Consider the following 23,062-nt stretch of genomic DNA (forward strand, 5'->3'; position numbering starts at 1 on the left):
CTTTGTCCCCAGGTCACATCCCTAGCGGATGGCAGGCTGGGGCTTGGGCCTCTGCCCTTTGGCTCCTGTGTGCTGTTCGGGTTCAGAACGGTGGGGGGTAATTTACAATTAGCGAGCTAAGTTGAACGTGTGTTCAGCAAATGTTCCGTGTGGCCAGTAAGGCCCTGGCTTTAGTGTGGTTTCTCCAAGAGCTGGTGATAAATCAGGGATGGGTTAGCCCACCGGCCTGACCATGGCTCAGTTGCCACACTGTGAATATCCCATCGGAGAAAAGCCTGCAGACAGGATGCACCCCCATCCACTCCCACAGTTTCATGTTAGTCTTTTGACTTGGGTTGTTTTTCAGACCGTGGGTGCTGGCGCTCAGCAGTGCCTAATGGTATTATTAGGGGTATGATCCTGGGTGAGTCACTTACAGAAACTGCCAACTACTTTATCCACACAGTGAAGATAGCTGAGTCCATCTAAGGACAAATGTGTGACTTACACACCCATCTGCCGGTGAGCCCGGTGCTCACACGAATCACTCCTTGTTTTGTGGATGTGTTCACCCCAAGTTGCTATAAAACAGAGTTCCAGAGATTTCCCTCAATAGAGTTCAGACCAGACAAGCCTCCACGCCAGTGTCCTGCCTTATGTGTGTGGTCCCCTCGCTGGGGCGGGGGCGTTTCTAGGTTCTGCCTTGAGCTCTACCCGTCAGGACAGGGCAGAGGGAGGGACCCAGCCCTGCGCTGCACCTGCCTGAGGTGGAGGAGTCACCTGCACTGAGAAAGTGAGCCCTGAGCTGACGGCTGCTTAGCGCTGGACTGGAAAAGATGTAAATGGCACTCAAGTGGCCACGTGTATGTAGGAAGAGGGACACGTGTAGGATTGTAACGATGGGACAGCCCATCGCTGGCACATTGTCCAAATCTCATCATACGCCTTATGTACAAACTGACTGGAGTTGTGAACGGTACAGCAGCTGGGGGTGGGATGGGAATAGGATGGAGCAGGCTAACTTGGTGCTCAAACCTCCATTCTCAGCACTGGTTTCTTCATTGGTGAGCCATGTGGCCTCAGAGACTCTCTGAGCCTTAATTTCTCTACCTGTGAAATGCTACAGTACTGCTCCATGGCGGGGGGCGGGGGGTGGGCGGGCTCTGAAAAATAAACGAGAAAGAAATCACGTAACCTGGCTGACGTTTGGTAAGCGTTTGAATATGAGTTACTTAATACTTTATTCATTGGGATTTTTAAAAGATATATTTTTATTGATTTCAGAGAGGATGGGAGAGGGAGAGAGAGATAGAAACATCAATGATGAGAATTTTGGATCAACTGCCTCCTGCACTCCCCACACTGGGGATCAAGCCCACAACCCAGGCAAGTGCCCTGACTGTGAATCGAACCGTGACCTCCTGTTCTTAGGTGGACGCTCAACCACTGAGCCACGCCAGCGGGGCGGAGGCAGGATTCCCTAAGGGCAGCCTGGAGACAAGGTCCCGTTGCTGGTGTTCAGAGCTCCTCCATGTGATGAGATGCTTTCCTGCAGCTTCCTACTGGAGTCCTTTTAGCAAGTTGCTGTAGTTCTGACATTTTTTTAGCCTTTCCTAAACTATGCTTATTATTTTTAAATATGTTTTTGTTGATTTCTTTTTCTTTTTCTTTTTTCTTTTCTTTTTTTTTTTTGAGAAAGAGGAAGGGAGAGAGAGAGAGAAACATCAGTGATGAGAGAGAATCAATGATCGGCTGCCTCCTGCACGCCCTCTACTGGGGATCGAGCCCCCAACCAGAACTGAGCTCCCGTTGGATCACGTGCCCTTTGGGCTCTGGCGGACTTCGAACATTGGTGTGCTTTTCCCTACTGGGCACCGTCCTTCCTCCCGAGTGGGTGTATTCACTGACCTGGCATCAGCACCAGGTGCTCCGTATCCTGGTAAAGGCGGACACCTTGCTCCTGTTATCAGGTGCTTGCTGAGGAAGGCACGCAGGCCTGTGTGTGAGCCCTGGGTGCGCCCTGGCCCTCCATCTTGTCAGCATGTGCTGCCCTGACATCCAGGGATCGAAGGTGCATCTGTCCTCTTGGTTGACAATGTCCTGACTGCCCTCTGTGCTCTGGCGATTTGGAGACTGAAAATCCAATCGCTCAGATGCCAGCTGGGTCCTTGACGGGATACAGAGATGAGGGTGGCCTCAGTGCGGCGAGAGGAGTGAGAGATCTGGCTTGAGAACCAGCCAGGGTGGGGTAGGGTCTGGCCTGCCGTTTCTGAGGTGGGTCACTTTACCCGTGTGGTCCTCCGTCTTGTCTCTGTAAAGGGTGGTGTTTTCGTGCCAGCTTCACAGACCTGAGGTTAAGGGAGCTGGTGAAGGCACTCAGCAAGTGACGGGCGCTGGACTGTGCCCGGTGGGTCAGGAGGTGAAGGTGGAAAGTGGCCGTGATGGGGAGCAGGGGTGTGGAGTGCAGGGAGGGGCTGGAGGGGCATGAACTGGGAAGGACGGGGAAGGACGGGTGGGAGGGGAGCGGATGGTAGGTTCTGGGCAGCAGAAAACCTGCGGCTGTGGCTCAGGAAGCGCCAAGTGGCAGCGGCGCCTCCGAGACATTGCCCAGGTCTGGGTGGAAGGTGCCATGAGGGCACAGAATGGCAACGGGCTCGGCAGGGGAGGAGTCTGGGAGGAAGAGGCACAGAAGGCTGCACCAGGGAGCCTCCTGGGAGGCCGGGAAGGTGCCCCTGCTTTAGGCCTGAGGAGCAGAGACTGGTGATGGGGGGCTTCGGAGGAAGGTTAGCTTCCTTTTGAGCACCTGGGGTGGCTGGGCAGGTGGGCGGAGTGGGATAGGGTGAGGGGTGGTTTGACGGAGGGAGAATGAAATTGGAGCAGCATTCATAGGCAGGCGCAGGCGAAGGGGCCAAGAGAGAGGGGGTTGAAAATGTGGAAGAGAAGGCGGTCGGTTGGTGGAGGAAGCACAGGAACACCACCCATCGGGACTGGGGAGATGGAGGGCAGCCTCCCACCTCTAGCTGGAGGCGAGAACAGGAAGGTGAAGGTAGAGAGAGGTTTGAGATGGAGAAGGGGCCGCCCTGAGCCCAGGGCAGCAGTGTGACATGTGTGTGCGCTTTGCACAAGGTGGGGAGTGGGAGGGAGTGTAATGTTAGAATGAGGACCTTAATTATACAATAGATTATATTTTATTAAGACTGTTTCCTGAAACAACGATGTCCTGGTTTGAATCCTGATTCTGCCACTCTTGGACAAGTTACTTAGCCTCACTGTGCCTCGTCTCTTCATCTGTAAAATGGGTATAATAACAGCTCCTCCCTCATCAGCTCATTGTGAGATTCCTTAGTTCATACATGAAGAGCAGTTCAAACCGTACTTTGGGCCCCACTGGCTTAGGGCTGCCTGAGGCAGAATGACTTTGGAAGCAAACCCAAGGATGTTGAGTCCAGCCCAGTGTCGTGTCCCTGGGCCCAAAGGAGCCTGGTGTTTTATTTTCTCTGGAGCTTCTTTGCTGAGGTCCCACACGGCTGGGAGACACTAGGAATAATTCATTGGTTTGTACCGTGCTTTCACGTTCACCAACCACTTCCATGTGTATTCCCTCCTGGATCTTCACACCAACCCTGTGAGGTGAGCGGTGGTGTGACCACGTTCACGGGCAGGAATGCGCGGCTCCAAGGGATTTGGCACCTGCTGCAGCTCGATTGGCCTTAACAAGCCGTGCCCTGAGCACCCCGCCCTCCCCTCCCCGTCCCCGCCCCCCAGATGCCTAGAGATAAGTGATGTCGATTAGGAAGCGTGATCTTTGTGACAGGAGCACATTCCTGCTGAGTGCTGAGTGCGGAGAAGGGGAAGTGGGGCTCCAGGCGCCCTCCTGCTAATGATGCCGGAGTCACGGCTGTGGTTTGTTGGCTGGATTTCTGTCTCTCCAATGGGTGACATGCCAGAGGCCGCCCCCCTTGCCCCCGCCCTCCCCACCCCCCCACCCCCGGGCCCAGACTTGCTTGCCCTGTTGGGCTGTTGAGATGCTGTGAGGTCCAGGGGGGGTTCTTCTGTTTAAATCGCCCGTCCCGTCCTCGTTGGTCAGCTTTTTGCCTTTTCAAACTTCAGTAGATGGACAATGACCTTTCAGTTGGAACCCAGAGTCTTGGAAAGAACAATACTTTCCCTAGAATTAGAAATAACTGTGATTCTTTTTGCCTAAAAATGCGATGGAATTTTGTAGCATCTTGCCAGAGGTTTGATATGTGGTGTTTTTGAATAGTTGGCACGCCCTCATTTGTATCATTTGTATCATGAGTTGAGAGAAGGATGTTCTAAAATACCTGAATGAATTCAGAGTCAGATCATATCGGCCCCTCTGGCTCCCCCACATATGTTCCCCAGCCTCCTGCTTGGTTTTTCTTTCATGATTCCAGGTCTTCAGGGCCTGGTGTGGGATTTGTATCTCAACGCTGAGGACCACAGCACAGACTGCCGGCCCTTTCGGGTGTGTGGGTCCTGTGCCGCGACCCCAGGAGAAGGCGCAGCGGCCTCGGTGCAGGTTGTTTAAGATGGCTGTCCCTCCCGGCGTTTGGGAGCCCGGTCGGATGTCCTCCGTTTCCTCAGGGACAGGGGACAGCTCGTTTGTGCAAGCCCGCGGCCCCGGTGGCTGGCAGGGCCGGTGGCAGCTGACCCGGTGACTCACACGGCACCTCCTCCCTCCTGAGTTCCTGCAGCCTCGTGACTCTCACATGAGGGACATGAGTGGCTCTTGAGAAATCTCCACGGGAGAGGCTGTGTGTTTTTCTTTTAAGATCGATGAGGTGACTTTCCCTAAAATGAGCACATTGCTTACGTCTCCTGACCTTAGGACAAGGTGTGTGTTGTTGCTGCTGCTTACTGAGGGCTTATTGGTGTTGGTGGTCCTGTTCTCCCTGTGAGTCATGAGGGGCTGCTGTTAACTCTCCGAAGCAGAGAGGGGCTGTTCTCCCATTGCTTAGCGCGCCTCGTTCCTTACTCAGCCGTGCAGACTCAGTGCCTCAGGCATCACATGCTGCCTGTCCTCGCGTGGATTTGTAGCAATTCTTAGTAATAAACTACAGCTTTCCCTTATGAACCAGTGAACTGGCAGGAATAGGAATCACGCAAATAGGTCGTTTCTGTTACCTCCTTCACTGCCGTGCTTGACCAGGTTTTGGGGGTGGCATTTGCTTTACTGAATTCTTTCAGGATGTTGACCTCGCAGTGCCTCTTGCTGTCACCCCTTCCCAGGTGACAGTGGGAGTTCTGTGTGGGAGCTGTGGGGTGCGTCCTGCGCTGAGGCCCCGGTGAACCGTTTGTTGATTCCACAGGTGTTTCCGCAGTCCTGCGTCTGGTATGGAGAGTGTGGGATTGCTTCTGGAGACAAGAGGTACAACTGCGAGTATTCCGGGCCCCCGAAGGCACTGCCGAAGGACGGGTATGACTTAGTGCAGGTAAGTCCGTCCTCTGGGTGCTGGGAACATGGATTCGAATCAGAGAGCCTCTGTGATCATGTCTGAGATACAGTGGGGCCTTGACTTATGAGTTTAATTCATTCCGTGATGGAGCTCGTAACTCAAATTACTCCTTTGTCAAATCACTGTGACGTTCGCTGCGCCAACTAGCGGTGGGGTATCTGAAGCTGGCTCGTACGTAACCCGAATTTTAGCTCGCAACTCAAAGCAAAAAATCGGCCGAGAGACAGCTCGTATCTCGAAAAAACTCGTTAGTCAAGACACTCGTAAGTCAAGGCCCCACTGTATTACTGTGCGCGGGGGTTGAGGGGAAACGCCTGCAGAGTTAACTCTGACCCGAAACCACTAGGCAGCGTATGACGACAGAGGAGATAAGACGACTCCAGGGGTGGGTTTTCGGGGCTGACTTCACGCCTTCCCTTCCCCGTGAAGTCTCTCATTGCAGGTCACTGTTGGGGACTGACCCTGGTGTCTCAGAGGTGCTCTTGGCACCTTCTTCCAAACGGGCTGGAAGTGAGCTTCGCCTGGTTCTGGATTTCAGGGCCTGAGTGGGCGAGGCACCCACAGGGCTGTGGCTTCTTGTCCTCCGTTCACTAGTGGTGCCTTGGTCTTCCTCTGAGAGCCTGTGGGCTTGGCTGCTACCAGCATTCTGTTTTCTGTCAACTCCTTCACCATCCCTGGTTCACAGAGATGTTAGGAAGAACTGGGAAAATCAAGGTGAAAGACTAGTTTAGAGGCATAAGCGTCTAAATCAGCTTGACAGGGTGGCAGGTGTTGGAGCTGTTGCTCCTTCATCCCAATAGCTAAAGGCGTTGACCTGCCCTGGAGTGGCTCCCGGATACGCAGTGAGTAGCATTCTGGTCCGCGTAAATGAAAAAGCACAGGAGAGGCAAGCTGATTGGCCAAGGGAGGAGAGTGAGCTTCCACATAAGAAAACAGTTGAACTGTCCCTACTTTGGTGAATCCTTAGCTTTGAACTAGCGCATTGATGGCCTTTAAAAGAATTCTGCAAGGCCTTTGCCAAGAGGGTCTGCGCCTTGTGCACGGGAAAGGGTGGACAAAGCTGCTTGTTTCCCTGGTGATGTCTGTCTGTGTTGGACTGCGCTGACCTGATTTCCACGCTTTCTCCCCCAAAGGAACTCTGTCCGGGGCTCTTCTTCGGCAACGTCAGCCTCTGCTGTGATGTGCAGCAGCTCCGGACCCTGAAAGACAACCTGCAGCTGCCTCTCCAGTTTCTGTCCAGGTAGGTCGGCCGCCAGGCAAGCAGGAGAAGACGGTGTTAGGTCTGCAGGTCCTCGAATAAGGCCCTTTCCTTCAGCGGCATTTCTTTATAATGTCGCCGAGATGCCGTAGGAGCTGAGCTCTTGTGTCTGCCAGTCACGCTGTGGTGACATTGGTTTATTGTATGTGGTTTCCCTCAGAGCCATTGAGCCTGATGAAGGCGCTGAGCAGGAACTCCTGCACTTCTTAGCCGGCACATTCCCGTTCCTTTAAGGTTTTGTTTTATTTTGAGAAAGCAGTCTTAAGCCTTCCAGGAACAATGAATACTTTCTGATAAAGTAGTAATGATCAGACTTACTTTTCTTCTAGTTACTCACAGCCAGAGTTACACTTGGTTTTCCTCCGAGCTGTCTTCACCCCAAAGGGTCTCTGCACTGTGACTAACCAGGTCCTTCCACACGGAGCTCTGCCCCCAGGGGTTCTGCTCAGGTCTCTGACCCACACCTTCATGTGGAGTCTCTCGTCGCCCCCCTTCACCTCCCCGGGTTTGCACATGGTTCTTTTCCGGGGGTGATGTGATGTGCTTGAGGCCAGGCCTCCCGAGAGCTGGCCTTGACTGTTAACAGGATTGTTCTGGCGTAGCAGGCTGGTTTTGTCAGAGTCCGTTTGCTGTCCAGTCTGTGCTCTATGACCAGGGCAGTGAGAGGGTGACGTGCGAGATGTTCTTGTCTAAGCCCACGCAGCAGCTCTCACATGTACAGAAGGACAAGCGGACGTGGTCTTGTCACAAGGCCGATGGGAAGGACGTATGACGTGGGGATGCTGCTCTGTGCAGAGATCTGCAGGCAAAGGGCCCACGTCGGCGTCCACCGAGGAATTTCTGCTTCTTCCCAGAAGTTTAAGTTGCTGGTAAAGAGGGGAAACAGTCCCTCAATTGTCCTTCCAGGACGACGTACAATTTAATGACAGATGGAAAGTTAAGATCTGATTGGGTGGCATGTCCTGTGGGGCCGATGGAGCTAGCCTAGAGCCACCGCTCGGCAACCTCGTTTCTTTACCACCCCCTGGGGAAGGCATTACGATGTCAGAGGTAACCGCATGGTCTCCATGTTGTCAGCGGTGCCAACGCTTTATCCACAGTGGAAACGATGAGAAGTCGCTCTGTGGAATGCCAGACTGTGGAGATTAAATGCGTAGCCTGGCGGGAGTTTGTACTTCGTGGAGAGTGACAAAACTGCACCAAAAGTGGTTTTATGAATGGTGCCGGTGTCCTTCCCGTTGTTGTCACGGTAACGCACAAGACTCCTGAGGGTCAGGGTGTGTGGCTCTGTCTTCACTGCACCAGGGGCCGTGAGGCTCAAACACGTCCCGAGTGTCGCCCTCGGATCGGAGCCATTGTGACTGGTTGTGCTGCAGGTCCAATGAAGCAGTCGTTTTGCAGAGAGCTGTGAGCCAGAGAGGAGAGAGTGCTTTTGCCACAAAACTCCACCTCAGGAGCTTAACCTTCGAGCCTGAGGCCCGCAGGCACCTGTGGTTTTGCTCCTCCGACCACCAGTGCTGCTCTCTCCTCAGGCCACAGGGAGTGCTCCTGAGTGAGGGAGGGCTGGGGGCGTTTACGTCCCTTTCGCTTCAAGTCATGGAAAACATTTCTCTAAATTAGAAAGTGCAGAATTCAGAGACGCATTTTGCTGTTTGACATTACATCTGGACAACATAGATGTAGTAATAAGGGCCGTGTTTAGAGAAGTGTCTTTATTTTAACACGAGGGTTTACCAGCCGTGGGCAAACTATGGCCCGCGGTCCGGATCCGGCCGTTTGAAATGAATAAAACTATTGAAAAAAAAGACCGTACCCTTTTATGTAATGATGTTTACTTTGAATTTATATCAGTTCACACAAACACTCCATCCATGCTTTTGTTCCGGCCTTCCGGTCCAGTTTAAGAACCCACTGTGGCCCTCGAGTCAAAAAGTTTGCCCACCCCTGGTTTAGGCTTATTTATAGTGGCTGGGTGTAATGTGTCTTCCTGATAATAAAATTTAAATATGCTTTTCCTATTTTAAATCATCGTTTTGTTAGTCCTGTTATCTGTGACATCATACAAAGTATGACTACTTTTTCTCTAGATGTCCATCCTGTTTTTATAACCTGATGAACTTGTTTTGTGAGCTGACATGTAGCCCTCGACAAAGCCAGTTTCTGAACGTTACAGAAACCGAAGAGTATGTGGACCCTGTTACCCACGAGAATAAAACCAACGTGAAGGAGCTGCAGTACTATGTCGGAGAGAGTTTTGCCAATGGTAAGTACACTTTCAATTATTCCTCTTTTACAATTGGTATCCGGGCTGTGGATCAGGTTGTTCCTTTTTGCTGTCCTGTCAACTGTGTGAAAGTGACAATGTTTGTTTCATTGGCCGTGAATGCAGGTTGTTGCTGCTTGTATCCGAACCCTATAAAACCCTATAAATCTCCTGAAAGAGGAGATTTGCTTTAACTGCTTCCTAACTATATGCTTCCACATGGGAATTCTGAGTATGTGCAAGTTTCCTTCTGTACATTTTAGGAACAGTGGAACTGTGGTTCTGTTGGACATGAATTGTGTAACTCCATGAATTACTGCAAGACTGAGGAGAGGGGTGGAGAGTAGTTGGCAGCGAGGACATTTTGACTGTGAAGAAACAGATTTCCATAAGGGAAAGGAAGCAGGTGTAGCAATCCAGGGAGAGGGACCCCAACAAGTAGAAATAATAGGACAATCTGAAAAGACCATATGATGTTTGTTGAAAATCACTGAAATAAAAGAATTTTTTAAAAATATGTTTTTATTGATTTGAAAGAGAGCGGAAGGGAGAGGGAGAGAGAAATACTGATTGGTTACTTCCCACAAGCACCCAACTGGGGATTGAACCGGCAACCTGGACATGTGCTCTGACCAGGAATCAAACCAGCAGCCTTTTGGTGCATGGGACAACGCTCATCCCTCTGAGCCACACTGGCTAGGGCGGAGATGAAAGAATTTTGAAAGAGTAAGGTTCTAGAGAAAGAGAATGAAAGATTAGAAATAGAACCACCTGGACCTATTAATGAGAAATAGTCATTTAAATTGCTAAAAGATAAGCAGCAGATCAGACACAGCTAAATCATGTGCCCAAGAATGACCTATAAAGTAAGAGAGTAAGAATTTGACAGAGTTGTTGATTAGAAGAGCAACATACAACTTTAACTGTAATGGCCAATTAAAAACATAACAAAAAATTAATAGATAAAAGTCCCACTCACAGAAGCAACAGAAAGTAAGATGCCAAAAGATGTGACATAAAAGACAGTCTGCTGAACAGAGAGAGGTCATTCTGAACCAGGCATGTGGAAATCGATCCATGTAACAGGAGTGCTGCTACTGATTAAGGAAAGTGGCTAGTTGATAGATGGAGTGAGAGAATTGATTCCTCTATTCATCTAGTTTCTATTTTTGCTCATTATACTAAAAAATATTTAGACTAAAAATGCTAACCTTGGAAATTTTTAGAAACAAAAAATCAGAGACATTAATGCTAATTAAGAGAATGGATAATATATGGGAGCATAGTCATAGTCAATAATGGAATACTTAAAACTGTTCAAATATCTGAGAGTTAGGGCATTCACATGAATGACTCTTTAAAACAGAGGTCCTCAAACTTTTTAAACAGGGGCCAGTTCACTGTCCCTCAGACATTCCACACATGCGCACTGCGGGCCCGGGACGAGTCGGCTGCTCAGCAGGACAGGCAGCGGCGGCAAAAACACCCGGCGGGCCGGATAAATGTTTTCGGCGGCCGCATGTGGCCCGCAGGCCGTAGTTTGAGGACCCCTGCTGTAAAATGTTGACTGAAAATGTTATAGAATATACATGTTAATATGTTGTTTATTTTAAACAATGCTATATATTCGTGAATATGACATAAAAGTGTGCATGCACAGGAAAGATAAGCATCAGATTCAGGATGTGGTTGCCTTAAGGACGGAGGATGGTCACAGGGAGGGGGTCAGAGCCTCAGTTGTGTCTTTAGTCTTTTTTTTTTAATGTTGAGGCAAATGTAAAGTAGTGAGATAGCTATAGTGGGGTGGTGAGTAAATGGGAATTGTATTCTCCATGTTTTCTGTATGCTTGAAATATTCACTAAAATAAAAACCTGAAAACCACATGGCAGGCTGGAAGATGTGACGGAATTACCCAGAGGACAGCAGAGGCTTGCACAGATCATTACAGAAGTGGCACCTGGGGTAAAGTGAGGGGTTCTGACAAAAGACAAGAGAGAGAGAGTTGGGGAGACAGTGAGCAAAAGGAAAATGGCTGAGGACTGTCCAGAGTGGGCGAGAGAGGAACCCCCAGACTTAGGGAAAGGAAAGAAAAATGTAAGCCAGACAAATTAGAAAGAAACAAAATACACAGATGGCACGTGCAGTGCATACTCTGCCCGTGAAGTAAGAAAACAGTCCTATTACAGTGTAGTTTCCTGCCGCAGGAGGTTTCTGGAGCCAGCTTTGTTGACCGAGGGGCACTAAGCTCTTAGCTGTCCATCCTCAGCCTCAGCCGCTCCTCCGTGCAGGAGGGAGGGTGCCTCTGGGCAGCGTGGGCTCCCGGGAGGACTGGCTTCCTGCCTGTCGTGTGTGAGACTGGACTCTGGCCAAGTCGGTGTGATGAGCTGGGTCAGGGGTGGTCTCCGGTGCCGCCCTTGTGCACTGTGGCCGCTCCGTCCTTCTTCTGCCCACGGTGCACGTGCACGTGCACTCCAGGTCACACACGGAGGCCTTTGTGGTCTCGCCCTGTGACGGCAGCGGCATTTCCGCCTTCCTCCCTTTCCCCTGCTAGCCATGTACAACGCCTGCAGGGACGTGGAGGCCCCCTCGAGCAACGACAAGGCCCTGGGGCTCCTGTGTGGGAAGGAGGCCGCAGCCTGCAACGCCACCAACTGGATCGAGTACATGTTCAACAAGGACAACGGCCAGGCCCCCTTCACCATCACTCCCGTCTTCTCAGGTGGGCACGCGCTCAGGGCGGCGCAGTCAGGGTGTTAGCGCCCAGGAGCCTTCAGTGCAGCAGGAAGATGAGCCAGGCGGCAGCCTGGGTGTCCCTCCCCTGAGCGGGGGTGAGCGGGTGGGGGGGGGCACTTGTCCTGCCCTGGTCACCGGGGTCTGGGAGGGGGTGGAGGAGGAGGAAGACTTGCCTTCAGGTGTTGCTGCGTGATTGAAAGGGTCACCTGGGCTTTTATTTAAAAAATAAAAGGCCAAATCCTTGCAGAAGCCTGGTCAGGACTTCTGCGCTTGTGTCAGCCTCGCTGCTCAGTGGGAACCAGGCCTTGGAAGGTGAGGCGCTCAAATCTCAGCGACAAAACCGTCTGCGCTCAGAGTTACCGCAGCAACTTAAAATTTTACAGGACTCAGCGGCAGCACAGAGTCTGGTCGGACAGGAACCTCCAGTCGTGCTGTAGAGTTCAGTGTGCTTATCATTGGGTTTCAGTGTGTTTAACGCAAGCTCTGTAGCGTTTTTACATTGAGACTGTCACTCAACACCGTCCTCGCTGCAGACCTCCCGGCCCACGGCATGGAGCCGATGGACAACGCCACCAAGGGCTGTGCCGAGCCTGTGGACGAGGTCACCGGGCCCTGCAGCTGCCAGGACTGCTCGGCCGTGTGCGGCCCCCGACCCCAGCCGCCGCCCCCTCCCGTCCCCTGGAGAATCTGGGGCCTGGACGCCATGTACGTCGTCATGTGGGCCACCTACATGGCGTTTCTGCTCATGTTTTTTGGAGCCATTTTTGCCGTGTGGTGCTATAGGTAAGCCGTTCGTTTGTCCTTCCGAGTAAGAGCACGTGACCCACGGTGCACTTGCAGCTCAGGCGGCAGACCTTGGGCCCGTAGACAGGAAACAGTTCTCTGCACTAAAACCATCCTGTGGATGCTTACGTCTGGCAACAGGAAACAATCAGGGCCTGTGCAGACATGGACATTAAGCTGGTCTCACTGATTCATTCAAAAGGATGTGTGAATTAGCACCATGCAGAGACCACCCATTAGAAAGTCTTCGGAACCTAATCTGATGCAAATTTATTTAAATGCAATACTATACTATAGTCCCTTTAGATATTTGCATCTTGACTTAGGACAGTTTATTTTATTTAACTTTTTATTTTAAAATAATTTTAGACTTAGGAAAAAGGTACGAAGATGTGCTGTGTGTTGTGTGTGTGAGTGGTCTTAATTCATACTTTATCCTTTACCCAGTTTCCCCTAATGTTGCAATTTCATAACCCATCGTTTATAATTACCAAAGCCACGGAAATGACAGTGGTATAATCTTAGCCAAGCTCCGGACGATATGAAAACCTGCCTGTTTCCCTTGTGGGACCCCACTCTGCATCCCTTTTGTGTTTCCTTGGTCTCCTCTAGCCGGTGACAGGTAGTGCCTTAGTCTTTCCCTTTTGTGACTTCGGCACTTGGGATGAGTCCTGGTTGGTTGTTTGTGGAATGTCCCTCGATTCAGCTTTACCGCTACTTCCTCATGGTTGGGTGAGGCTGTGGGTTTTGCCCAGGAACCTCACAGCCCTGCTGTGGCACCTTTCTCAGCATGTCCTGCCGGGGGCACGTGATGTCAGCGAGTCCCCTTGCTGGGCGCGCCCCGTGAGCACTGGGCTCTCCACTGTGGAGTTACTGTTTCTCTCTGTAGTTGATCAGTGTCTTGGGGGAGAGACATGGACGCTGTGCGAGCACTCTGGGAACTTAGGGGGAAGAGGACCATGGGATGAGGAAGGAAGCTTTGAGCGGGAATGTCAGAGACCTCCTTGTGTTGAAACCCCCTGATACTACTTACGTGCTTTCACTTTTCAGAAAACGGTACTTGGTCTCCGAGTACACCCCCATTGATAGCAGCATAGCTTTCCCGATTAGTGTCAGCGACACAGGTAGGCCCCTTGTACTTGAATGAAAGGGTGGGTGGCGTTGGCGTGGGTGTTTATGCGCCTGTGGGGACAGACTGCTCCGGCCGAGGACAGCTCCAAGCAGGACAGACAGGCCCTGCCATGTCACTACGGGCTAGTGGGGAGGCAGGTCGGAGCCAAGTAATTACCAGCAGCCATGGGTGACGGTGGGCAGGGACCATGGGCGGGGACAGAGCTGGGTGCTGACCAGGGCTGAGGCAGGAGCAGCAGGGAAGGTTACAGAGCTGCTGAGCTCAGGGTGCCAGAGAGCTGGCCTTTCAGAGGCGGGTACCTGAGCATCGTCCTCCTGGGGTGGGCCTGGCGGTCATGGTGGGCAGGCAGGAAGGGTGGCCTCCAGGGCAGGTAGGACGCTGAGGGCCAGCGCACGGGGAGGTGCAGCCAGGACTCCTGCCAGGTGGAGGCGTAGCTGATGCTTTCCCTGCCCAACGTTCAGGAATGGCCTGGCCCTTACCACCCCCCTCTTCTCCTTTAGGGGAGGCCTCCTGCTGCGACCCGCTTGGTGCCGCCTTCGAGGGCTGCTTGAGGCGGCTCTTCACCCGGTGGGGCTCCTTCTGTGTCCGAAACCCCGGCTGGGTCATTTTCTCCTCCCTGGCCTTCATCGCCGCCTGCTCCTCGGGCCTGGTGTTCGTCCGCGTCACCACCAGCCCCGTGGACCTCTGGTCGGCCCCCAGCAGCCAGGCGCGCCTGGAGAAGGAGTACTTCGACACCCACTTCGGGCCTTTCTTCCGCACGGAGCAGCTCATCATCCAGGCGCCGCACACCGCCGTGCACACGTACGAGCCGTACCCCTCGGGGTCCGACGTGCCCTTCGGGCCTCCGCTCGACAAAGGGATTCTGCACCAGGTAATCTGCGCCTCGCAGACAGCGGTTCCAGGGCACACGGTGGTTTGCCGGCTTTACCACCAGCTCTGGGTGTGAGTGTGGTGGGAGATTAAAAACCTTAATGCTGAAAGTAAAGTGAGTCCTCAAGAAGGTGAATGACAGGTGTTGAACTGCATGAAAAATCCGCTTTGTATGTGCTGCATCTGGTAGGTCTTGCTTCTTTCTAGAAGCTGGGGTGAGTGTTTCTGTACTGAAGCTTCTGTGTTCTAGTTCCCTTGGGAACCTGTGACTCTCCCCCTGGGCATTTAGAGATAATGTGCTAGAACCCAGAGGTCTGAGCCCTCTGGTCCTGTGCCCTGGGCAGAGCAGCCACTGCTCTGCCCTCAGGGGTGACGGTGCCACTGGCTGCAGCTACTGAGGCATCTGGGAGGAGATCCACCTGTTCTCCCCATCGCGCTGGCCCCGGGGAAATGTGCCTGTGGACACACTGCCTCCCACCTCCTGTTTAATCAGTGATTGCACAACGGCATTAAACATTGGGCTTTAGCGGGTGTTGATGTGAGGGGCATGTCGGAGGAGAAGGCCTGCTTCTCTCTGCTGGCCCTACTGCTCCCTGCTGGCCCTACTGGTGACTGCTGCTCCCTGCTGGTCACTGCTGGTCACTGTTGCTCCCTGCCGGTCACTGCTGCTCCCTGCCGGTCACTGCTGGAGAAGGGTGCGAGGGATGAGGCTCATGTGCTCTGCCTGGTGATGGGGTTGCCTCCCCATCTCTCTGGACGCCTCGATATAGGGTCCCCATCCCAGTTTGCCATCTTGGGTGTCATCAGATGCCCTGCCACAGTGTGCCCTGATCTGCTCTGCTCCGTCTTAGGAAGGGTTTCCCCCAGGTACTCTATCTTCTGACCCCTCGGCAGCAGGGATGAGTCAGACTCAGAGAAATCTGACGTGTTTCCGGATTTGTATCTTGTTTCAGGTTCTTGACTTACAAACAGCCATTGAACACATCACTGCATCTTACAACAACGAGACCGTGACCCTCCAGGACATCTGCTTGGCCCCGCTCTCCCCGTATAACAAGAACTGCACCATCCTGAGTGTGTTAAATTACTTCCAGAACAGCCACTCCGTGCTGGACCACGAGATAGGGGACGACTTCTTTATCTACGCAGATTACCACACGCACCTGCTGTACTGTGTCCGGTACGTGGCAGGTCGCTCGCCCCCCCCACCGACATCCAAGCACTTGCTGCTGCTGCACCCGTGTGGGCCGGGAGCCGGGGTGAGCACGGAGGCAGATTCCCAACAGAGGGGGCAGGGGGGCAGCCCTGGTGCCAGGCAGAGGCGGGCGTGGAGACGGTGAGCCGGGCGGGCAGGCAGGGTGCCGGCTTTGGGGTGGGGCTGCTCAGAGGGAGAGGAAGGGAGCTGTGGACTCGGAGGAAGAGTCCACAGTGGACAGAGCAGCGAGTCGGGCCCAGGTGAGCGTCTGTCATCGAGGACCCGCAGGTGCCTCTGCCGGACGGAGGCTCGTGTCCGGACTGATAACCCGTGGCATCATCGGTCACACAGCCACACACACAAACGTGAATGCTGCGGTGCCTTCCTTATCGTTCACGTGAGTTTACGTGAGGACAGGAATGGTCTTGAGCCGGGCAGCGTCCCCTTGCCGAGGCGGCCGGCGGGGGCAGGTTTAGATTCGGGCAGGAAAGCTGCTTCCTGCAGGAGGCGTGTCTGGCTGGCAGAGTTTCTATAATTCAGGCAGTTGGGCGGCCCCTGACGCCCTGCCCTGTGTCCTGGCCTGGCCACGCCTGTTCAGCCGGTCAGATGTCGCCAGGGCTGTTCTTCACCGGGGGAGGTGCTCTGGCCATCTTGGCGGGCACCGCGTCTCAGGAGTGGAGCACTCTGACTCCTCGCCTGGTGTGATGACCTTACGTTCTGTCTGTTCTTGTTCCTAAATGTGACCCTTTAGGGGCTGAGCTCCTGGCTGTCCTCCCTGGGCCTTGCACAGACCCCGACTATCTCCCTGCCCCCTCTTTCCCACACACAGACCTCCTTCCGCTTTGCGCGCAGTTGTCTTTGGAGAGCAGCCCCTGCCCTGTCCCAGGTCTCGTTATTCCCGTGCCTTCAGGATGAAACATGACACTTAGCCCGGCACGGAGCCCTCTTCTCATCATCTGTCACTTCCCAGGCCTCTCTCTCTCTCTCTCTCTCTCTCTCTCGGGAGTCCCCGCGGGGTCCCCCATGCTCTGGACACAGGACTTCTTGTTCCTCAAACGCCACCTCTTGCTTTCTCCTCCCCCGATGCCTGTTCTTGCCCCGCCCCCACCCCCACACTGAGGTGCATGAACAGCCTACTCCCTCCCGGCGGATGCTCCCTGGGCCGGGGCCTGGCTCTGCACACGCTGCTCCTGTAGGGACGGCTCTTCCTGTGTAGCTGCTCCCTGTCTGCCCGGCACCGAGTGACGCGAGTCACGTCGTGCTGTTTCCTGCCGCGCTCAGGGAGTCCTGAGGAGCCTTAGGGCCCACGTGGTGCTTGGATCTGTGGATGTTCTGCTGAATACGTGAGTGAAAGACGGGGCGGCCTGGTCAGCAGCCAGGTCTCGGGTGGCCCGAGGCTGGCTCTAACGGGCTGTCTCCTCGCAGGGCTCCTGCCTCGCTGAACGACACCAGCCTGCTGCACGACCCCTGCCTGGGGACCTTCGGGGGGCCCGTGTTCCCGTGGCTGGTGCTGGGAGGCTATGACGGTGAGTGAGAGCATAGTGGGCCTGGCCTTTGATTGACAGTCCAGTGGAAGTCATAAAGGCTTTACACATTCAACACTTGTGTTAATCTCCTGTTTCTTCAATCCCAGATGCAATATCTCCTGTGGGTTTGTGTTTTTCTGGATTTAGGTCACACTTTAGGGAGCTGTGAAAAGTTAAGGGTGTGTCCCCGGGATCGTGTAATTGCATACGTCACACAACATGCAGTGCAGCCTCAGGCACTCCCGAAACCCGGGGAGCCCACCTGTAGGACCCCACGGGATACGGGGGCCTCAGGCTGAGAACCCCTGTGATGGGAAGAGACGCCGTGCCAGGTGGAGACCCAGAACACTGGTGGATTCTTTTCTTTCTAAACCAATTGGCTAAGAACGCAGACACAGTTAAGGTGGGGGAAGCCATTGGCTGAGAGCACAGACACAGTTAAGGTGGGGGAGCCATTGGCTGAGAGCACAGACACATTTAAGGTGGGGGAGCCATTGGCTGAGAGCGCAGACACATTTAAGGTGGGGGAGCAATTGGCTTTCTCTTTGCTGGTCCCTGTAGCACGTCAGGGTGGGTGCCCGGCCGTGGGTGCTGACTCACATGGCGGCTCTGGCATCTGAAGCCTAATGACGCCGTGGTTTCCCCCACCCTAATGCAGAGGCGGATGTTTCCTAAGCCCTGCTCTGCCCGTAATAAAGTGCCATTTCTGTGGTGGGAAAGACGGCACCAGCTTGCTAGGCACAGCCATCAGATTAAATTTGATCTCTACCTTATTCCTTCCACCAAAATGCATTCCAGATGGACCCCAGGTTGAAATGTAAGAAGGGAAACTATAAAGGACTAGAAGACAATACAGGAGGAATTTTTAAATGGAGAAGGCATTTCTAGCAAGATAAAACTCAGAGCCACCGCAGGAATCACTGATGGATTTGACTACATCAGAACTTTAAATTCCTACATGGAGAGCAAACGCCAGAAGGGTTTAAAAAATAAAAGCAATAAACTGGAGAAAAAATTAGTATTTAATATATAAAGAGCTCTTGTGTAAAAAGAGAAAAGGAGGGAAGCCATATGACAGTTAACATTACAGAGGGGACATGCTCCACCCCACTCCTAGGCAGTGACGGGCACTCACCTCAGTCTTCCTGCCTCACAGGTGAGCAAAGGGCTGTGAGCTCGGAACCGATGGGTGACGGCGGGCAGCCACAGGTGGAGTGTGTAAACTGGGGCCTAGAATATAAACTCCAGGAAAAGGCAGGGGTCTCATCTCCTTTGTTCACTGATGTATCCATGGTACTTAAGTCCTGCCGGGCACTAAAGTGTCTCAGTAAATATTCTGTTGAGTGAAAAATAGGGTAGAATTTTGGTGGGCAATTTGGGAGAATCAGTCACAATTAGAAATGCAAAAACGTTTTGATTCCGTGATTGTAAGAATTGATTCTACAAATATGTACTTTGCATATTAAAAATAGAAGGTTAGTCCTTGTAGTAACTTCGTTGATGATTTTTTTTAAAATATATTTTATTGATTTTTTTACAGAGAGGAAGGGAGAGAGATAGAGAGTTAGAAACATCGATGAGAGAGAAACATCGATCAGCTGCCTCCTGCACACCCCCCACTGGGGATATGCCCGCAACCCAGGTACATGCCCTTGAGCGGAATCGAACCTGGGACCCTTCAGTCCGCAGGCTGATGCTCTATCCACCGAGCCAAACTGGTTTCGGCCATTGATGATTTTAAAAACTAAAAATATCCATCAGTGGGAGGTTGGTTACATTATACTGGACAATATTGTACAGCAGATTAAAGAATAAGGAAGCTCTTTCTGTACTAAAAGGAAACAGCCTCACGATACAAACGTAAAAGCGTAGTGTGCAGAATAGTACGTGGCTGTTGTATAAAAGAGAAGGAGGGGAGGATATGTGTGTTTGCTTGTGCCTCTGTGGAGTGTCCTGGCAGGAGTCCCAGGATGGGCAGGGCCAAGAGAGCGAGGAGAGGAAGGAGAGGGACGCTCACTGACATCGCTCGGCTCTGCTGGGATGTGTGCTGCGGAATGAAATAAAAGGGCGTCTTCCCGGATGGCAGTGTGTGCTGCTTCCACAGAGAACCCGTTTTATTTGTTCCCCACGCTTCGCAGGCACCGTTTCAGGAACTGCTGTTCCGAGCACTCGGGGCGTGGTCTGCAGCCCGGGAGAAGTCGCCAGCTGTCCCGTCACTGCCCCTTGCACTGACCTACTTTTCTGCAAGCTGGTAACCTTGTCGATGTCACATTTTTCCTTTCTAGATCAAAACTACAATAACGCCACTGCCCTGGTGATGACCTTTCCTGTCAATAATTACTACAACGACACGGAGAGGCTCCAGCGGGCCCAGGCCTGGGAAAGAGAGTGAGTGTTGCAGGGTGTGCGGGAAGCTGGGCGCCAGCAGAGACCACCTGTGCCTCCTCCGCTAAACTAACCCCCCCCCCCCCCGCATCTGAGTGATGTCTTTTCACTCGTTACCAGTGAGATCTGTGAGTAAACGGACCTAAAAACATTATTTGAACAGATCCCCCTACACAAAAGTCTACATGCAGAAACTTATCCTTCGTCATGCTCTAACAGCAGAAACGGGAGCTAGCTGGATGTACGTTATTAGGAAGGCTTAAGTAAGTAGAAAGTGCCGCAGACATTCAGACAGGTGATAAGTGGTTCAAGATGCACTAAATCAGCTCGCAGTCAGCACGGTGAGTAAGCATATGCTGCCCACGCTGCCCACGCCCAGGAAGCTGTCCAGGCCGGCGTCACCGTGTCCGCCCCTCCAGGGAGCGGGGCGACAGGAGGAGGACGGGCTGTGCCTCTCCCTTCATCATCTGCATCAAGTGCATTCTCCTAAAAAGCAGCTTTATCGAGACTGATCCACACCCTACACTTCACTCCCTTAGTGAGAGCGTTCAGTTCAGCAGCTTTAGTATATTCACAGATGATGTGCCGCCGTCACCACAGCCAATGGTAGGACGGTCTTTACCTCAGACACAGCCCTGCCCCTTCAGCGACCACCCCCACCCTCTCGTCCTCACCTCCCAGCCTGTGCAGCCACTAACTGCTCTCTGTCTCCATGCACTTTCCTATTCTGGACTTGTTCATATGCATGGAATCGTGTGTGTGAGAGTCTGTGTCTGGCACCTTCCATGTAGCAAAATGTTGTCAAGGTTAGTCCAGGCCGTGGCACGTGCCGGTCCCTTCCTTTCTGCGGCCGCAGGACGGTCCGTCCGTGGACATAGTGGGTTCTGGTGTCCATTCACCCGCTGAGGCAGGCGGGCGGTTGCTCCTGTGACTAGTGCGAATAATGCTGCTGTAGACATTTGTGCACGAGTGTCTGTGGGAGCTTTTGATTTCTCTTGGGTGTGTACTACGATTAGGATGGGGGGGCCATATGGTCACTCTGAGGAACTGCCAGACGGTTTTCCAAAGTGACCGCACCACTTTACGTTCCCACCGCAGTGTGTGGCGGTTTCACGTTCCCCGTCCTGTCAGCACAGCCCTGTCAGCTGTGATGTGGTTCCCTGGTGCCTGATGACTTCTAGCATCTCTTCACGCCCTTCCTGCCTCCGCATTACCTCCTCAGAGAGGTGTTTATTCATGTTCTTTATCCTTTTTATAGCTGGTCATTTGTATTTTTACGATTGAAGTATAAGAATTCTTATGTAGTCTACACGTCCCTTATCAGATAACATGATTTCCAAGTATTTTTTCTTATTTTTTTGTTTTTGTTTTTTTGCTTTCTTGACGGTGTTCTCTGAGACACAGTCGTGTTTAACTTGGATGAAGCCCAGTTTATCCATTTTTTCTTTTGTAGCTCGTGCTTTTTGTGTCATGGCTGGGAACCCTAACCCCCGGACGTGCAGATTCATGTCTGTGCTTTTCTAAGAGTCTTATTGTTTCAGCTCTCACATTAGGTCTTTGGTCCTTTCGAGTTCATTTTTGGATATGGTGTGAGGTAAAGGTTCAACGTTCTCTTGCATGCGGCTATCCAGTTGTCCCAGACCATTTGCGGAAAAAGTTAGTCTTTTCCGCTGTTTGCTCCTCTGTTGGAAAGTAAGTGGACTCTGGTTCTGCTCCTTCGCTCTGAATGTGGAGCCTGGCGCGGGCAGCTCACTCCTGTTCACTCTTGTTTTGTGATGAGTTGAAGTCAGGACATGCGGACCCTCCTGCTTGTTCTTGAAATAGCAGGTTTAGCTCTTCTGGGCCCCTTGCGATTCCCTGGGAATTTTAGAATCAACTCACCATCCCGCAGAGGAGTCAGCCAGGTTCTGATAGAGCTTCTTAACCTGTGATCAGGTTTTAAATGATACTCCACAGCATGTACTTTATCACAGTGCACAGACCGCACTGAGAAATCGTCTTAGTGAAAGAGAATGAGACCGGGAACTGATTTCCGAATTTGTCCCAGACCGACTTGAATGGCAGAAAACCCAGGTGTCCGGCACCGTCTCCCTCCGGCTCCGGCGGAGAAGATCTGAGTGCAGATAGGGCTGCGTCAGCCTGGCTTCGGGCGGAGAAGCTGGGAGAGCCCGGCCGGGTACTCGTCCCCAGGTGCCAGGGCTCAGCCCTCGGGGCTCATAGGAATCAGCCCACGGGTGTGTGAATAAGTGGAACAGCAAGTCAGTCTCTCTTTCCCGCCCTAAAAAAGTTAATCAATAAAAATTTAAAAAACTTTTTTTAAAAGTTGGGAAGAAGTCCCTCACTTTGCTTTCACTCCGTTTTAACTAAAAACATACACTTCTTCCTACTCTTTAGATTTATTAACTTTGTGAAAAACTACAAGAACCCAAATCTCACCATTTCCTTCACTGCTGAGCGAAGTATTGAGGACGAACTAAACCGTGAGAGTAACAGTGACATCTCCACCGTGGTGACCAGCTATGCCGTCATGTTTCTGTACATTTCCGTCGCCTTGGGGCACATCCAGAGCTGCAGCAGGCTTCTGGTGAGGGCCTCTGGTGTGGGATGTGGGTGTCTGTGTTGTTAGGAGTGGAGGGTGCAGCCTAGGCCCTGTTTTTGCCTCTTAATTTATCATGTTCAAACCTGCCTCAAATTCCCTTGTGCTTTTTTGGTTGTATGTAACATTCCCTACTCCCTGCATTTATTTCCTCAGTTCCAACTTTTTGGTTTATCTTCAACTTAAAATTAATTTCACATGGTCCAAGTTTTTCTAATTTGTCTGCTTACCACCTACGAATGGAAGCTCATGATATAACTTCTTTAGGAAGACCTAGACAATTTTTCTTACTTTTTCTCAAACCGGGAGTTGAGCTTTTAGCTCCAGTTGGGCCGTCCCGTGTGGCGGGTGGAGACGAGGCCTTCGGTGGCAGGGCGGACAGGGCGTGCTGACAGCCGGCGTCTTGGTTGCGTCCCAGGTGGATTCCAAGGTCTCCCTCGGCGTCGCGGGCATCTTCATCGTGCTGAGCTCGGTGGCCTGCTCGCTGGGCATCTTCAGCTACGCCGGGGTCCCCCTCACCCTCATTGTGATCGAGGTCATCCCCTTCCTGGTGCTGGCGGTCGGGGTGGACAACATCTTCATTCTGGTCCAGACCTACCAGGTGCGTGTCGTGTCTCACGGGGTGTGGCAGCCAAGGGCGAGCTCCACGAGCGCCGCTCGGCCCCACGCAGAGTGTGTGCGGACACTCAGACCCGCCTTCCCTCTGGTGTCCGTCACTTGTTCCGCATATTGGGGACCAAGAAGTTCACCCCCTCTTTGGTTGGTCTGATAAAGTGAGAATCTGATTTTAAACATATTCAGTACAGTGTCCCAAAAGAATGTGTACGTACACACTTTAACAGCTGATTCTACTACGTTTGA

The 23,062-nt window shown here is 52.4% G+C and overlaps 1 protein-coding gene and 1 long non-coding RNA gene across 3 annotated transcripts in view; both read left to right on the forward strand.

Annotated features, from left to right (window-relative positions):
- NPC1 (NPC intracellular cholesterol transporter 1) overlaps nucleotides 1-23,062 on the forward strand; it is a 37,248-nt gene that overhangs the window by 3,861 nt on the left and 10,325 nt on the right. The window contains exons 1-13 of one of the 2 annotated variants that reach the window (XM_059707469.1): nucleotides 3,590-3,609; nucleotides 5,313-5,435; nucleotides 6,593-6,699; nucleotides 8,805-8,980; nucleotides 11,533-11,700; nucleotides 12,248-12,497; nucleotides 13,548-13,621; nucleotides 14,130-14,500; nucleotides 15,453-15,679; nucleotides 17,120-17,220; nucleotides 19,506-19,608; nucleotides 22,000-22,189; nucleotides 22,620-22,802. In XM_059707469.1, the coding sequence (XP_059563452.1) occupies nucleotides 8,830-8,980; nucleotides 11,533-11,700; nucleotides 12,248-12,497; nucleotides 13,548-13,621; nucleotides 14,130-14,500; nucleotides 15,453-15,679; nucleotides 17,120-17,220; nucleotides 19,506-19,608; nucleotides 22,000-22,189; nucleotides 22,620-22,802 (1,818 nt within the window). In that variant the 5' untranslated portion in view covers nucleotides 3,590-3,609; nucleotides 5,313-5,435; nucleotides 6,593-6,699; nucleotides 8,805-8,829. Of the gene's footprint in view, nucleotides 1-3,589; nucleotides 3,610-5,312; nucleotides 5,436-6,592; nucleotides 6,700-8,804; nucleotides 8,981-11,532; nucleotides 11,701-12,247; nucleotides 12,498-13,547; nucleotides 13,622-14,129; nucleotides 14,501-15,452; nucleotides 15,680-17,119; nucleotides 17,221-19,505; nucleotides 19,609-21,999; nucleotides 22,190-22,619; nucleotides 22,803-23,062 lie in introns of those variants that run through there. The other variant, XM_059707468.1, reaches the window with a different exon arrangement.
- Nucleotides 17,230-18,728, forward strand: LOC132240083 (uncharacterized). Its single transcript, XR_009454222.1, has 2 exons — nucleotides 17,230-17,623; nucleotides 17,664-18,728. It is a non-coding gene; the product is annotated as an uncharacterized LOC132240083 (long non-coding RNA).

Source organism: Myotis daubentonii, chromosome 8 (genome assembly GCF_963259705.1).
Source record: "Myotis daubentonii chromosome 8, mMyoDau2.1, whole genome shotgun sequence".
NCBI lineage: Eukaryota > Metazoa > Chordata > Mammalia > Chiroptera > Vespertilionidae > Myotis > Myotis daubentonii.